Source organism: Rhinolophus sinicus, linkage group LG05, assembly GCF_036562045.2.
Source record: "Rhinolophus sinicus isolate RSC01 linkage group LG05, ASM3656204v1, whole genome shotgun sequence".
NCBI lineage: Eukaryota > Metazoa > Chordata > Mammalia > Chiroptera > Rhinolophidae > Rhinolophus > Rhinolophus sinicus.
The window spans coordinates 131,944,067-131,962,527 of record NC_133755.1 but is presented as its reverse complement, the minus strand read 5'-3'; the positions used below and the strand labels follow the sequence as shown (position 1 = coordinate 131,962,527).

The following is an 18,461-nucleotide window of genomic DNA, read 5'->3' as shown; positions in this document are numbered from 1 at the left end:
TTGCAGTAAAGTGACAGGGACTTACTTCGCTTAGCATAATAATCTCAAAATCCGTCCCTGTTGTCGCAAATGGCAGTATTTCATCTTTTCTTATGACGCAGTAATAGTTCATTGTGTATATATGCTATGTCTTCTTTATCCAGTCATCTGTCAAAGGACACTTTGGTTGTTTCCGTATCTTAGCCACAATATATAATGCTGCAGAAAACATCAGAGCACATATATCTTTATGGATAAATGTTTTCAGATTTTTTTGGTAGATACCCAGGAGAGGGATTGCTCAGTCAGATGGTAATTTTATTCTTACTTTTCTGAGGAACCTCTATACTGTTTTCCATAGTGGCTATACCAATTTACATTCCCACCAACAGTGTATGGGGGTTTCTTTTTCTCCACAGCCTCTCCAAGTCAGACATAAAAAGTTGAGAACCATATAACTTCACTCATATATGGAATATAAAACTGAAAGCAACAAAGAACCAAGACAAACAAGAAACAAAAAGTCATGTACAAACAACAGTTTAGTAGTTGCCAGAGGGTAAGGGGTAACTGCTAGACATACCTAAATATATACCTAGATAGATGAGGGTAAACAGGGTCAATTATATAGTGATGGAAGGAGAACTGACTCTGGGTGGTGAGCATACAATGTGATGTATAGATGATGTATTTCAGAATTGTATACTTGAAACCTATGCAATTTTACTAACCATTGTCACCCCAATGAATTTAATTTTTTAAAAAGATGGGAAAGAAAAGTGACAGGGAAATAAACACTTGACATTCAGCTTTTATTCCTTTCCTTAGAGTCATCCTTGAAAGGGGCTGTAACATCACATCAGTGTACTTCACGTCATGCTGCCATCTTACTCAGAGTTATTTGTAATTTTCTTTTCCCTAAGTCAACTTGACATAGAGAATATCCCGTTGGGCATAGGTTGGTCGAAGTAGGGATAGTATGGCAGGAATACGCATACACAGAATGTTCATGAATTAACTTTCATGATATTCTTCCATCTAGTCCTTTTATTTCTACTAATGATGCACTGACGTACCTAAATGCTGCTAGACATACCTAATTATATACCTAGATAGATCGGATAACATCCAGTTTGTGATCAGCAGCTTCAGTCGCAAGGTTACCTTATATCACATAGGCAGGCATTCTTTCTCTCCCCCCCTCAAAAATATCCATAAAATAATAATCTTTTAACTTAATACCTCTTATCAGAATTTGTAAAGTATTCATTTATTTAATATTTATTGAATGTCTACAACTCACCAAGCATTGTGTTAGCCAACTGGTCCCAATTCTCAAGGAACTTAAGGGGAAAAGATACAAATTTTAAAATATGTATATGATTAAACAAATAAATTAATAAAATTTGCTGTGAAAGAAACCAATAAGAAATGAAATAGAAATGGGGTATGGGAAGCTTTTTAAAATAGAATGATGGTCAGAGAAGGCTTCTAAAAGCAGACCTTTCAAGCTGAGAACCAAAGCATTAGAGCAAGCTACTACAACAAGAGAGACGATAACAGCGTGTCAGATGAAGGGAACAGCATGTTAAAGGAACTGAGAACAGTTTAGCTGGAGCAGAATAAGCTAGGAGGAGAGTAGCACAAGTTAAGTTTGAGAAATAGGCAGAAGCCAGCTCATTCAAGGTCTTGGACGCATGGTTAGAAAGCTCGGATTTTAATTCTCAGTACTATTGGGAGAGAGTCATTGATTAATTTATTAAACAGACATTTATTGAGCTCCTTCTGTTAGGTAAAGTTCCTGCCCTTGTGGAACTTACATTCTAATTATGATAGATAATAAGCAAATATGTCCAAATGTGGTCACTCATGTGGAAAGAAATAAGCAGGGAAAAGCAAGTAGGGAGTGCTGAGTGTGGCAGTAGAATGTTGCACATTAATGTAAGTAGAGAAGCCCTCTCTGGTGGGGTACCTTTGAATAGAAAACTGAAGGAAGCAAGGTAGCAAGCCAAGCATATTTCAAAGGGAGGGGTATTCCAGGGCATTAAAAGGTTGTAGGCTAGACAAATGACATACTCTCATTTACATTTTAAGATCAGTTTTGCTGTTTTGTGGAATTAATGATGAAATTAATTAATGAAATTAATTGAATTAATGGTGGTGAGAACCAAGGTCCACTTTGGGTGGTGATGGTGGGGATGAAAATATGTTTGAGGCTAGGTTCAGTACTACAGTCTGATAGCTAAGGAGTGGAGGTTGAGGGGGAGAAAGAATCAAGAATGGGTCCCCAGTTACTGAAACATCTGATTAAATAATGATGTCATTTATTAAAATTGGGAAGGACTGAGAATATGGAATGGAGAGGGCGGAAACAGATTTGAGGGAAAAAAAAGAAAAAGTTATATTTTGGACAGGTTAATTTATATGTCCAAGATTTTCAAGTGAAGATTTCAAGGCAATTAGCCGCAGGAAATCTGTAGAACCTACAGAGAATGTGAGACTAGCATATGAACTTGGGAGCATCGGGATAGACGCTGCCTTTAAACTCAGGTGAGCACATGACACCCTGAGACAGAGGGTGCAGAGAATGAGAAGGTGGGCCTTGAGGCACTTTCTCATTGAGAGCTTAAGTTGAAAATGAGGAGCTGGCAAAGGGCACTGACAAAGTGGTGCCAGTGATGCAAGAGAGTTCTAAAACACTGTAGAAGAGAGGGTTTCGAGAAGGAAGGAGTGCTTGACATCAATGTTAATGGAGTTGAGTGATGTGAGAGCAGAGAAATATGGGTGGGATTTGGCACTTGGATGTCCTGGAAGAACTTGGCAAGCAAAGTCGGTGACATGTTGTAAACAGAAGCCAGTTTGGACTGAGTTGAGGAGTAAATGGGCAGAAGAAAGAAATAGAGCAAATAAGATATACAACTGCTCCTACAATCTTTGCTATGTAATTTAATTAATGTTAAAATTGAGCGCCTACAAGTATGATCTGTTGGTTTCTGCCAGAGATTCTGCAGTCTGGTCCCACATGCAAGGACAAACGGTGCTAGGATCTCAATAGTTGCCATCCAGCACTAACAGATAAAAGAGCAGAAGAAACACCCTTTCTTCTGAGTGGCTTTACTGTTTGGAAGCTCAGAATACTTCCTTATTTCAGCACGCACACCTTAGAAGAGAGGCCACATCTGGGGTGGGAAAAAAGCAGAACCGTGGCTGAATGTCAGACTTGATTCTTTAGTCTTGCTTACATTCTCCCCCTCATCTCCTCCATATATCTTACCAGTTAGCAGCAGGGTTACCCCTTTTTTATTTTATACTATTAAATAAGATCCAGGTAGCTAGAATAGCAGTCAAAGAGAACTAAGTATTCTGGGGTTTTTTGTTTGTTTTTTGTCTTTACAACTAGGAATGAATTAGAATTCTAAAAGGCCTTTTGGTCTACAGGCCCTGGACCAAAATATTTAAGTTGTGTTCTAACGTCTAGAATACCACCAGAAGATAGATGGGGGGAAAGAATCTGAATCATGCTTTATGACTAGAGCATGGTATGGAAGTAATATGAAAAGCAGAGGAGTATGGAATATGAGAGTTCCTTGTAACAACAGTGTAGTTAAACCTTGTTAATTAAAATTAATTAGCTAGAAGACGCACATGTATTACAATAGTCTCCCCCTTATCTGTGGTTTCGCTTTCTGAGGTTTTAGTTATCTGCAGTAATCACGGTCCAAAACGACTGCATGGCAAATTCCATAAATAAACAATTCATAAGTTTTAAATTGCGTACTGTTCTAAGTAATGTGATGAAATCTTATGCTGTCTGTCCTGCCCTTCGTCCTGTATCAGCACTGTATATGCTCCTCACCTGTTAGTCACATCAACTGTCAAGGTATCCTAGTGCTTGTGTTCAAGTAACCCTTATTTTAGTTAATAATGGCCCCAAAGCACAAGAGGGGTGATGCTGGCAATTCAGACCTGCCAAAGAGAAGCTATAAAAAGCTTCCTTTTTTTTTTTTTAATTTATTGCTGTAACATATATACAATGGAATACTATTCAGCCAAAAAATGAAGAAATATTGGTATTTGCAACAACGTGGATGGGTCTTGAGAGTATCATGCTAAGTGCAGTAAGATGGAAAAGGGTAAAGTGCTTCCTGTAAGTGAAAGGAATGTATTGTAGGAAAACATAGTATACATATGGCTTCGTACTATTCACAGTTTCAAGCATCCACTGGGGGTCTTGAAATGTATCCCCCATGGATAAGTGGGACTACTGTACACTGAACATTACTAAAGAAATATGCTAATTAATAATTTTACACAATGCTTCGAAGTGAATTTATGAAAAACTTTGTAGCATAGGTGCACAACAGGAGCACTTTCATGAAAAGTGAGATTCGTGTTATTTTCACATGCTTAATACTGAAAGGATTTTTAGATGCTTGAAAAGTTTATCATCTTAAGCTAAATGTAACTCATCCAATCTCAGTACAAGTAAAGCCTGCATAGACTTACAAATGAACTATAGTCAAGCTTTACTCAAAATCACAAGTTCAGATTTGATCTCTTGCTATAGTTTTCTTTAATTCATTTGCTTTTTCATTCACATATATATATATATATACATATATATAATATATATATATATATATATATATATATATATATATCTCTTCCTATAGGTAAGAAGTTAGTACCATGCTTTGAAGATGAACTTTGAGAATGTTGAATAGCAGAAATTAATTTGAGTTTAGTGCACGTTAACTACATTTTCAACTCAAAGGATCTGAGGGGTTTTTTTGTTTTGTTTTTTTCAAACTAAAATCAATTTGACTCATGATACAGAAGTCCCACCCCAAGTGCTTTCTATTTTGATCAGGCCTCAGACCTCTTAACAACTGACCAGTAAAGAAGCTATTAGGCCAAGAATATTAAGTGTGAAATGGACATTGTCTACAGATTTGCTGTATTTGAACTCAGTTGGACCTCGTGGAATATTTATTTAATTAATAGCAGCTATAAGAAACGAGGCTGTTCGGTTTTATTTTGCCTTGGTTGATAATCATGCATGTCCTCTTGAAGAAAGAGGCAAAGCTGTTATGCTAAGTAATAATTGATATCTTTAGAATACTATATACTTGACTAAGAGTTTATATTATCTCATTGAATCATGAATTCAGGGACGGGTTGTCTCAATTTTGCAGCTGCAGAAAACTAAAACTTAGAAGAGTTAAGGGTTTACCGAGTAGCACAAAGCAAGTAAGTGGAGCTTGGGAACTCAAAACCAGGTGGCTGACTCGGGCAGTGTTCTTTTACGGTAAATAGAATCACGGACAAAATACTGAGTAGAGAAGATGGAAAAGTCAAAGTGGGTGTGTGTGTGACTCGACAGGGATGGAAATACAATGAAGATCAACTCAGTAGCTAAAATACCAAACACAGGCAACCAACAAGAACTGTGCCATTCTCGATCCTGAGAGGTGATATTTTAATTTATAAAAGAAGATAATTTTAGATATATTTTCATTTTGAGGTACAGGAGTGGAGACAACTCAACTAATAAGGAATAGATTTGCAAATCCTCTGCATAGAGTTCCCCAGTTGTGTGAGTCTAGTACTCATTTCTTCAAATCTTACCTGTTTTTTGCATAGTCTGAAACAATGAGACCCAGCCTTACGTGATGTCATTACTTTAAGTAGTTAAATGAATATCCCTCTCATTCATATGGTGATAAGAGGGTGGCATTGTGGTTGAGAGCTTGGGCTGGAGTCAGGCTTCCTAGGTTTAATACTGATTGCCCATTACAAGCTACGTGACCTTGGTAGGGTGTTTAACTTCTGAACCTCATCCTTTCCTCTATAAAAGAATAGCAATAATCTTGTCCTCACAGGATTATTATGAGAATTATTATGAGGATTAAATGCATTAATACATTTAATGTACTTAGAAAAGGCCTGGAACAGAATTAAATATTCAATAAATGTTAAGTTATTACATTGAATACTACCTTATAAACGGGTTCTTCTTGCTAAAACCTCTGGTAAAATTTGATCATATTAATATTTTTATAACCTTTTGCTTGTGATCCTTCACAAATTTAATTCATATTAATATAATATTTGTTCATTTCAAATGATGTTACTTTAGAAAATTAATTCTATAATGTCCCTTTCATCAGCTTTCTCTGCATTTTAAAAGCTTCTCAATACATGGAAATGCTCTCCAAGCATGTTTTGGAATCTGAACTCTCCAAAATATGGAAATAAGCATAAACTGTATATAAAAAATAAATATGAAGCATTTACACTGAGATTTTCTGCCAATCGCATAGAGAATTAAATTAGAAACATTAATAAAGGAAAATCTTTAATATTTCACCTTATAGCACAGTTTTGATATTACTGTTATTAAGAATCAGGCCAAACTAAAACGCAAATATTGAAAATGGCACTGTGTGTATTTAGCAGGCATATCAGAGATTGTTTAGATTTCATTTATATATTTAATTTACATATAATTTTATGTTTATGTTGAATTATTGTGAGGTATGGTTGTTTTGGACTTCAGAGGGGGCAGCAAGAGAATATGTTCTGAGGAGTATTGGTAAAGTTTGGAAATTTACTGTCTTTATTTTTGTGTTTCTTTCCTCTTAATAGATCAATAGAATGATCTAAAGTGTTTCTTTCATTTTAGTTTTTTTCCCCTTCAGTCCATGAGGTTTATCATACAGAAGTGTGTTTTAAGAAATTAACACTTAGTAATTATGAGGAAATGTTTTAACTTCATTTAACATCTGTACCAGATGAGATATATTTAATTATTTTTGTAAAAAACAGAAATTCTTCATAACTTTTATTATTCTTCTGTATGGTGCATCTTTTATTGAGCGTTTTAGACAATTGATAAGCATTATTCAGTGGCATATGGTCTGAGTCTGACGTGCTTTGAAAAGAGTACAGAGTTCTGATAATGAGGATTCTGTGAAAATGGGAAAACCAGCACAACAGATATGCTTTGAGAAAGTATGGGTTTTTAGCATCTTGAAACAATATATCACACTCAAAGGGACAGAATTGGGCTGCACAATCTGTTAGCTCATTCTTGTCCAATCTGGTCTCCTCCTTTCTTTTGGAGCCAGCATTGTCATCAACTCACTGAATTATATTCTGACTGGAATGTATTTCAGGCACAGAGTAATGTATCTACTTAAATGGAATCCTATCTTTCTACAAAAGCTTTTTGAGTATAATAAATTTAAAATATAAAAAAATTCTATTAAGTTAAAGTAATTGGTTCAACAGTTTACATATGTGCCTTCTCCCCCACCACCCTAAGAAAAGACCACTACTTAGAGGAACATAGATCTGTTTTTTCTTTTATTTATAATATTGAAATTTTTTTTTTTTGGTTTGATATGTAGTCAGATATGTTTCAAAGACTGGCTTATTGAAAAGATACCTGTACATTACAACAAATGTTACTTGAACAGAAATGAACTGTGGAATTAAACGGCCTATATCAAAGTGTTTTAATTACGATGATTATTTTTTAAAATTCTCTTTCAGCCTTTCTTAATAAGAATTAAACCTTAGCATCCTAAGGCATGCATTGTATGTAATAAATGAACTTTTCACTTAACTATCTAAATAGTACTACCTATCCCTGGAAAAAATTAAGAAGGTAGTAATTCACATTTTTTTGTGGGGCTTAATACTCTCATGGAACCAGGATTGAGAAAGGCTACTCTATAGTATTCAAAATCACTGAGTCTTAATTTATAATATATTAGGTTGCATAAATTAATTGGATGTTACATTAGAGCCATATTACTTTATGTAAAAGATTAAATGTAATAATTTTGTAAAGTAATAAGCACAATGCCTGACACATAATAAGTACTCAACAAATAATATCTATTATCATGTTTTAATCTTTCATTATCCTAAGTTCCTGAAAAATGTTGCTTGTATTATGATGTTTTGATCAAGATGAAAACTTAATCAAAAATTATATTTTCAAATTTAAACAAGTTGTCCTAATAGTATGTTATGCTTAGTGATTGAGTAACATTACTATAAATTTTGCTTTTTTATGATGTTCAAATAACTCAGAATTCATCCACAGTAACCATGTAATAAATGAAGTTGTTTTTTGTGATTGTCCTCATGAGGATTTTAGATCTTTGCCAGTTCGGATAGACAAATAGTTCTTTTTATGCATTGATTTATGTGAAAGGGGAAAAATGGGAATGAGACACAGCTAGCTTTCCCTGATGTGAAAGGAAAAGATATTAATGCTTCATCAAAACTCTTGCCATAGGATTCTTTAGTTTTCCTGTGGTAAATGTTACATTATCTTTGGGAGAAGGTTGGCATTGCCATGAACACTGTAAATGATACAAGTTATAAAAATACACTGTTGTTTAAGTTTTGAAACTGAAAAATCCCTGAAACTAATTAGAGCAAGAAAATCATGAATTAATTTTTGATAATATAAATTGAAGATCCATTATGCAGTGAACTATTGAACAAAAAATGAATAATAGGCTGTCACCTGAGAATAGCTAACATAATTTATGAGACAAGACAAGCTTCTTTCTTTATAGCATGCATTTGTGATAAGCTTACTAATTCTGTGCTAATTTTAAAGGTAAAGTGGATTTATGTTAATCCATTTCCATATTCTTGCTTAAAAGTTTATAAAGTAAGTAATGCAGGAATATCAGGTGACCATACCGTGATTATGAAACAGAAGAAACTATTTATACGTTGCATTCAGTTCAGGGAAAGTAGGTAAATAACATTTCTGATGTGTATGTCACTAAAATATTACCTGGTCTATGCAGTGCTTTTTATACATTAATAATTATTATAAAGCCACACTTTATCTTCCTAGTTTTTGGATTTGGGGTGTAAACGACTGTTCCCACATAAAAAACTTGGAAAATTTTTCTGACCATTGGGGGAAAAAATGACGAAGTGAAACAGTTGGAATGATTCATTATATGGATATGCTTGTCTTACGCATTTTTACTAAACAGCAGCCAGAGTTTTCTCTAGTTTGTGAGCTACTTATCGGTTTATGCACAGTCAAGAGAGTAAGTGTATTGCAAGTATACTTGTGCATATTAGAGGTCATTAATCATAAAAGGAAAAAGGAAATGAAGTCTGAAGACAATGTCAGTGTTTAATAGTTCTATCTCAGTCTTCAGGCATACAATAATTATACACTACCTACTTCCAAGTTCCTCCTCTGCTATGTCGTTTACTCTTGGACTGTGGTAGTGAAGCTACAGACATAACTAAAATGTGTCCTTTTAAAAAATGCTCATGTACTCTCAAACCACTTGATTTCTGTATTACTCTTCTCATGGAGTTGCCCAGAAAGAACTTCCCCGTGTGGCGCCCCTTGTGGCACCTTGTGTCATCCTCTGCTTTAAGGCCCAATAGAGTTCTATCATTAAATGGAAAGAGATTGGGCTTTCTATTTAGTTCTTTACAGGGAGTAAGTTTTGTAAGAAAAGAAGATTTGCTGCATGTTGCTATAAAATCTGTGTTGCATTAAGTATTTTCCAGAATGGAAAGTGATAGAATATTCAAAGAGTATAAAATATGAGTTTCAAAAACCATTAAGTCATGAAAATTTAGTGAGTTAAACTGAGGCTGGATATTAAATCTTTTAAAATTCAAAAACTGGAATATATAAGAATTCTGAATGTAGTAACATTAGCATTTAAAATAAGTGAGGTAAAAAAATAAATAAGGGAGGTAAGGAATTATTTAGCCAGAATTGCTAAAATAATTGATTGACTATTTAGGAAAAATAAATTTAGATATCTACCATACTCTCTATTACAAAATAAATTACAAGTTAATTATATAAATGTAAAATAGAAAACTATAACAGAAGTTGAACTAGTAGGTGAATATGTATTTGATCTCAAAATGAGAAAAAGTTTTCTAAGCAATAAAACATATGGGATCAATTTAAAAATTTAAGTCCATAAAGCAAAAAAAAATTAAATGAAGGACAAAGAAAAAACTGAATGAAAGCATTATAGCATATGATGGACAAGGAGGTAATACCCTTAATGCATAAAGACCTATCACAAGCCAGTAAGTAAAAAGTCTATCACATCCACCTAAAAAATAAAAAGATGATTTACAAAGCAAAACAGCCAGTAAATATGAAAAGTATTTAACTACACTGTTGATCAAAGAAATAAGAAGTAAACAAAAGTAACACCAGTTTGTTTTTTTAAATGATGAAACTGAGGCTCAAAGAGATTATCTGGCTTGCCCTGGGCCACAAAGGCAGTGAGAAAACCCGAATTTGAACAATTCCTGTCTGTGTGGTGGGGATTAAGACTGATTTTTTTTCCATTATTTTTTTGTTCATATTTTCCAAATTTTTAGCACTGAGTCAAAAAGATGAAAGTCTTTCCTATATCAAGATATGAACAGAGACATTGAAACATTTTGGGGTAGCACTGCATTCCTTTCATAGTTGTTACTCATTAAGGGGGTAGTCCACTTACCCACAGGTTTTTTTCCGTGATGCATAAAAATAACAGGGTTAACATTTAAACTTTATTTAGAATATATAGTTTCACTAAGTAGATATTCTTTTCAATTTAACTTTAATCATAACTGTAGATGGGGCACATATTTTTATGCTCATAGTTCCATAAGCAAAAAAGCAAAATTATTCAAATATAGTCTTCATATGAAAATGTTAAAGCTAATGCTCCTGTATCTTATAATTGTGCTTTTATTTGCAGATGGATAACATCATTGGAACACTAAGAGATTCCAACCTGAAGCTCACACTTGCTTTCGGAATAGGAATGCATCATGCGGGACTACATGAAAGGGACCGGAAGACAGTAGAAGAACTCTTTGTAAACTGTAAAGTTCAGGTATTTTTTTCCCATCAGTAGGTATTTAAATGTAATTTAAAAGTTATGTTTGAGTTAGATATATCGTCTTTTGTTTTTTAGGTTCTTATTGCTACAAGTACGTTAGCGTGGGGTGTGAACTTTCCAGCTCATTTAGTAATTATTAAGGGAACAGAATATTATGATGGGAAAACAAGACGTTATGTGGATTTTCCCATTACAGGTAACTTTTTTTAAACTTACAGATACATTAAGCTTCTATTTGTGTCTTAAAAATTTTAATTTGCCTGAATTAAATTTTAGAGAATTGGTCACATTTAAGCATGTGATGAGAAAATTGTAAATTTTTGTTTACTAATGCAAATATTATTCAAAGTATTATCTGTTTTATTTGCTTTTATTTACCCAGTCTTACATTTACACAATTTGTCAATAAACATCAAAATCATAACTAATGGTTTCAAATTCATAAATAAATAAAAGTACTGATTAGTGACTATTAGATACTTAATAAATTATAATTAAACATTGTAATGTTTAATTTTAAATCTGTTTCACTGGAAATGATACTTCCCTGGGACTTGTAGAACCAAAGGGCTTGTTGCTACAATCTGTGCATGAGCAGTCTATTAACATATTTTAAAACTTAATAGAAGCAGTGCCAGTGGGTTCTGAAGAGAGAAATATACTCAATGCGTATTTCTACTCAATGAATACATGTAAACACTATATTTTTTTCTAAATCATTACTTACTTCAGAGAGTCCTGCAGTATAAAAGAAAAAAATAAGAAAAAAAGTTTTATACCATAGGTAGAAGGCGACTGAGGCCTAAATGGACCCATTATTCATGGAGAAAAATGATCAAATGACTCTGCTAAAGAGATTTTTCTATGTATGTGTTACTTTGTCTTTTTTAATTAAAATAGTAATAACTCTTATACAGCATTTAACTAATGGAAACTTTTTCTTACTTTTATAAACAGTAAGAGAGAACTTTTTGGGGACTCAGGTTTCTATCATAGTGAATTGATTAATTATATGGAAACTCAACAGTAGGCATCAGGGATACAGCATACACACTCCTAAGACATTCTGTTTCCTTTGTTACTTTGTTGTATTATACAAACATACCATAATCAATAAATATACCCTGTGATCTGTGCCACATTTCAGAATACCTCTTGTTCTGCTTTTTATAGATGTACTCCAGATGATGGGGCGTGCTGGGAGGCCTCAGTTTGATGACCAAGGCAAAGCTGTCATTCTGGTTCATGACATAAAGAAAGACTTTTATAAAAAATTTCTTTACGAACCTTTCCCAGTGGAATCAAGGTAATTTTTGCTATAAATTATTTTAAATTAATTCATGTCATATAGCAAGTTGGTATTTTTGTGGTTACATTTTATTAGATAAAAATGAATAAAACTAGTTCAAAAGAATTATTTGAAGTGAAGCCGAGTATAATTATTGCTGTAAGACGACATTCAATTATAATTTTCATTTTTAAAACTTTTTAAAAGAAGCAGTGTAAGTACAGTGTTCAGTCACATTGACTCTGGAGCCAGACAACCTGGGTTCACATCTGAGCTCCACTATTTGCTTGATATTGAGCAAGATATTTGATTCCTCAGTACCTTAGGGCACCCATCTGTAGAATGGAGATAATGGTTTTCCTAGCTATTTCGTGGGATACTTGTAACAATCAAACGTATCGTTCTTAGAACCATATAGTGAGCGTTTAATAAAGTATTAATTTGGTATGCATCTTTGTGGTACAGTTAATGAATAAATATCTAAAATAAAAGGACTTGTAGTGAATAATTTAGGCTGGTGGCCTCTTTCAGAATTATCAAATATTTCTTTGTGGTCCCAGTAACTACTACCTCTTGACACAGTTTTGCCTCATTTTCTCAGTTGAAAATAACCATTTTTCTTCTCGATTTACACATTTTTCATTTCTAACATTTATCACTTGCTACCGTTTATCAGTCTTTTTGAATATACTATATCTTCTTTACTATATTCTAACTAAGAAAGACAAAATATGTTTTCAATTTATACCATAAATAATTATCGGGGTTTTTTATTGTTATTAATGCTACTAATGTTCATTTCTTTAAATTTGGAAAATATGAAAACATTAAATATTGTGGGATATAACTAACACTGTGCTTAGAGAAAATTTATGACCATAAGTATATGTATATTTAAAAAGAATAAAAAATCAATTATTTCAGTATCTATTGCAAGAATTTAGAAAAAAATTAGCAAATTGAACTCAAAGAAAGGAGATGATAAGAAAGATAAAAATAAGAATTAATGAATTGGAACCAAACATACATTAGAAAAAAATCAGCAATGCCAAGTTAGTTCTTTGAAAAGAAAAATAAATTGATAAACCTTTAAGTTTGATCAAGGAAAGAGAGAAGGAACAAAATGATACCTGGAATCAAATGACATTAAAAAGAAAATAAGATATTATGAAAAACTTTATGCAAATAATTTTAAAAATTTGAAACAAATGGTAAAATTTTTTTAAAATTTACTAAAACTGACACAAAAAGAAATAGAATATCTAAATAGTCTCTTATTGATCAAAGCAATTGAATCTTAAATTAAATGCTTAAATGCTTGAAATCTCTCTACAAAGAAATCTTATGACCCAGATGCTTCATTAGTGAATTCTTCATAGCATTTAAGGAAAAATATAACATCACTCTTTCAGGAACTCTTTCTAATAGTAGAAAAGGTAGGAATACTTGCCAACTTGTTTTATGACCCAGAATAACCTTGGTACTAAAACTTGATAAGAAATTTACAGGCAAGGAATGTAACAAACCTGTGTCTATCATGGATAAGGCAAATTAGCCACTCAAATCCAACAGTGTAAAGAAAGATACTATATTACAACTAGGTATAATTTATTCCATAAATTGAAAGATGATTTATTGCTTAAAAATAAATGAATGTAATTTACCGCATTAGCAGGAAAAAATGAGAAGAATCGTGATTACTCATACTGTGTTTCCATGAAAATAAGATCTCGCCAGACAATCAGCTCTAATGTGTCTTTTGGAGCAAAAATTAACATAAGACTCGGTATTATATTATATTATATTATATTATATTATATTATATTATATTATATTATATTATATTATGTTATTTTATATTATACCTGGTCTTATATTGTATAAGACCCGGTATTATATTATATTATGTTATATTATGTTATATTGTATTATATAAGACCCAGTCTTACATTATAGTAAATATTATATTATATTATATTATATTATATTATATTATATTATATTATATTAAAGACTAGGGTTCACATTATAGTAAAATAAGACCGGATCTTATATTAATTTTTGCTCCAAAAAATGCATTAGAGCTGATTGTCCAGCTAGGTCTTATTTTCAGGGAAACATGGTAGATGTAAAAAAAGCGTTTGATAAAATTTCACACCCATTCATAATAAAAACGCTTAGCAAACAGGAATGTAAAGGAATGTCCTTAATTTTATAAAAATTATCTGTAAAAAAATTTTTACATCAGTAAAAATTTAACTAAAAATTTTAAATTTCTACCTTGGTAAAACTCTGAATGTTTTATCTATTACAGTGTTTTATAGTTTATATATTAACTACACTATTAATTTAGAGATTAATTTAGAGAACATTTAGAGAGTTTCCAATTTTTCCTCTTGCATACAATTTTGCAGTGAAGTATGTTGCTTCCTATTGTAACATATAAATGTTTCTCTAGCAGGTGATAATGGAAAAGTGAAATTGCTAAGTCATAGTGATTGTTCAGATAGATATTGCCAAATTGCCTTCCAAATGGACTATATGGATTTATGCTCTTCCAGTGATAAATTGAGAGTAATATAGCAACTTTTTTTCATTAATTTTATTATGGGCATTGTCTTATTTCCTTAAAACATCCTTTGTTACAACTATGTTTAATAACTGCATGTTGTTCCATATATCATAATTTATATAACCTTTTCTTTTGTTGTACATTGCTTCCATTTTTTGTTATTTACATAAGAAACTAAAATGAACATTTTGTTATGCCAGTCTTTCAACACATCTCATCATCTTTGCATACTTTACAACACCTAGTACAATTATTTTATATATAACTAGGAACTCAATATTCACTGAATGAATGAAGGGAATATCTTTGCTCAGTCATAACTCTTATCCCTTTCTTGCCAAATCTCCTTTCATCATTTCAGTATTATTCCATACTTACTCCCATACCCCATAAGAATACTTTTCCCTGTTCTCCAAGGTGTATCTTCTGTGGTTCTGATCTTACTTTGGCTCTCATCTTTCCCGCCTATAAGTTACTGGCTTTATTCCTGTTAACCTGTGCTTGTTTCCATCTAGAAACTCATTTCCCCAAAATTATATACAAAATATGCAAAGTATACAAAACACATTAGTTATGTATCTTGGAACGTAACATCTGAGTCTTGACTGTGTGAGATAAAGTGTGGTTCATTAACGTTCATGTATGTTTCCCATGTCTTGTTCACTATATAGTTTATTAGGAGTGCTCTCTGACCATTTAAATGCAGAGATTGCTGGTGGTACAATAACATCTAAGCAAGATGCAATGGATTATATCACTTGGACTTACTTTTTCCGACGTCTTATCATGAACCCCAGGTAAGTACAGGGCAACTGTTTATTTCTGTTTTGCACTGAAAGAAAGTACGTTTGAAAGTAATTCAGGTACAGAATAGAAAAGTCAGAACTTTGGACATTCTAGACGTATGAATTTGCCCAGTGAATCAGATGATGTCTCAGATGTGATCATACTATATGATCACAATATATTATATTAGAAAGTGAATAATTGTATGTATTTATTTCAGCTTATTTTAGTTAATGTATGATATCCTCGAGGAGTTTGCTCTATAGTTAGGGACACAGGACAGCTGAAGTCATTAAGAAATGTGCTGAATCACATGGTGGTGCCTGACTTGGTGCATGTGCAGTTGGCTCCTTAAAATGGTGAGATATGCATTTAAAAATTAAATCTACATTCCTTAGTTTATTTATTGAGCGCCTGCTATGTTCCAGGCACTGTTCTAGGCATTTTGAAGATACATTAGTAAACTAAACACAAAATTTTCCGCTTTCATGGCCCTCATATTCTTTTATCAGAGACAGTGATTTTCAAAGTATGTTAGAAGGTAATGAGTGCTATGGAAAAAAAAACAGAAAAGAACAATCAGGAAGTCAGAGGGTAGAGTGGGTGGGGGGAATCAGAGTGGGCCTAGTTAAAGGTGCTAACAGAGGAAATGGGGAGATGTTTGTCAAACTTTCAGTTATAAGTTCTGGAGTTATGATATTCAGCCTGGTGACTATAGTTAATAATATTGTATTGTTTTTAAAAAAAAAAAAGGTGCTGACATTTGAACAAAAACTTGAAAGAAGTGAGAAGGTTGACCATGTGAATATCTAGGGGACATTTTAGGCCAAGGGACCCGGAGAAGCTCTAAGGCAGACGTGTCTGGTGTATTCAAGGCACAGCAAGGAGGAGGTGGAGCTGAGGTAGGGTACAGGATGGTGAGGAGCAGGAGAGGAGGTTAATTGGGGGTCACTGGTAGTACAGGTCACATGGAACCTTAGAGATCGTGGTCAGGACTTTGACTTTCATTCTGCGTGAAATGGGAACCAATGTAGGGATTTTGAGTAGAGGACTGACAGGATCTATTCATATGATGAGACAGGCCAATACCGTGTTTCCCCAAAAATAAGACCTACCCAGAAAACAAGCCCCAGTTAAGATTGTCAGCCAGATGGACGCATTTAGTATGTTATGATGATGTTCCAGAAGAAGATGACATGACTGTATTTGAATAAATGTAGATTGTTGTACATGAAAAAATAAGATATCCCCTGAAAATACGCCCTAATGCATCTTTTGGAGCAAAAATTAATATAAAATCTGGTCTTCTTTTCGAGAAAGCACAGTAATAATCATAAATGTTATAAATTAAACTTCCTTGTTGAAAGACAGAAATTCTTAGATTCATTTTTCTAAATCCAGCTAAACATGATTTATAAGCCACATATGAAATCAAAATGAAATACAAAAGTTGAAAATTAAGGAATGAAAGAAGATATGAAGAACAATAACAAAGAGAAAGCAAAATGAAATTCAAGGCAAAAAAAGATTAAAAAGGACAAAGAATGGTTCATCTTGATAACAAGAGCAATCACTAAAAAGTTATAATTGTTTACAAGTTTTTAGGTGACTAAAAACAGAATTAAAACATATATATATATATATATATATATAAAGCAAAAACCAATAAAACATATATATATAAAGCGAAAACCAATAAAAATCCAAGACCTTAACTAAATTACAGTTATGTTGAGAGATTGTCAGTTTACAATCTCATGTGCGTTAATACGTATATTCAAATACATATATGCAGATAAAGATACATATTTATATGTATAAGTATATGTAGATAATACATATGTATATACATTAGTTTGTTCAAATATATATAAACACATGTACTGGTGCATCATGAAATATATATTCTAAATTGAGTTCTGGATTCAATTTGTATGTTCAGTTTTACTCTCTGTTTTCCCTTGAGAAAGCTTTTAAATATTTCTGGGGGGGGGAATGTGGTAGTTTCAGCTGTCCCTGTAACCACTTTCATTATTTCTGTCATTATTACTGCTGCATAATCTGAACATAAAAAAACATGGTGCTGTAACAAATGACTTCCCAGTACTGACAGTTATAGCAGCAGCATTTCAATACTGATGAAAAATTTCCCAGCGAGATCTCTGGCTGGGTTTACATAAACCAAACAGGAAATGGCTGCCGCTATTCACATTAAATCCAAACTGTTTGGTGTAACTTTATCTATGTTTTACATTACAATAAAATCTCTTTTATTCTCAATTGGTGAAATTTCATCCTTATTAGGGTTGGAAAAAGATAACTTGATGTTTCCTATGTGATGCTTTTGTTTGTCCTTTAAAGATAAGAGCCTTTAAAGATAATTTATTTTTAATTGTTTTACTTTTTGATTGTTTAATTTAATGAACTTTGTAAATTTTTTATGATAGGGAGAGGTTTGTTATGACTTTTTCCCAATGGACTGCTAATAGAAGTTAGCTTGTCTAGCCAATGTGCTAGATGCTGTCAGTATCAAACTGCCTTTGACTTTCACACCTCTCAGGGGACTAGTAATTGTTGTGTTCAAACAGCCTGTAATTGTGATCCCGCTGGCTTTCTCAGTACGCTTCTGGCTATTAGAATCATTAAACAACTCAGCACCTGTTAACAGCATTGTAAATATTCAACCCTGCTTGTGTGCAGGTTGAGTCCAATATAGAGAAATCTTACAGAGCTCAGCCTCATAAATTAGAGCTCTGACAAGTCAATTATTGTGAAACTGGGTTTCTCTGCGAAATAAATGAAATAGCATGCTGACAAAAAGGTAGGCTGTCTGTTTATGGCAAAGAGAAGATAATGATTTGATGATTCAATGCAGAGAGCATGAAAATACATTGTATCCTTTGTCCGTAATTAAACAGTT

The 18,461-nt window shown here is 32.8% G+C and overlaps 1 protein-coding gene across 1 annotated transcript in view; it reads left to right on the top strand.

Moving 5' to 3' along the window:
* Nucleotides 1-18,461, top strand: part of ASCC3 (activating signal cointegrator 1 complex subunit 3) — a 300,957-nt gene that overhangs the window by 217,017 nt on the left and 65,479 nt on the right. The window contains exons 31-34 of the mRNA XM_019738872.2: nt 10,752-10,889; nt 10,971-11,091; nt 12,069-12,201; nt 15,427-15,552. Of these exons, the coding sequence (XP_019594431.2) occupies nt 10,752-10,889; nt 10,971-11,091; nt 12,069-12,201; nt 15,427-15,552 (518 nt within the window). The remainder of the gene's footprint in view (nt 1-10,751; nt 10,890-10,970; nt 11,092-12,068; nt 12,202-15,426; nt 15,553-18,461) is intronic.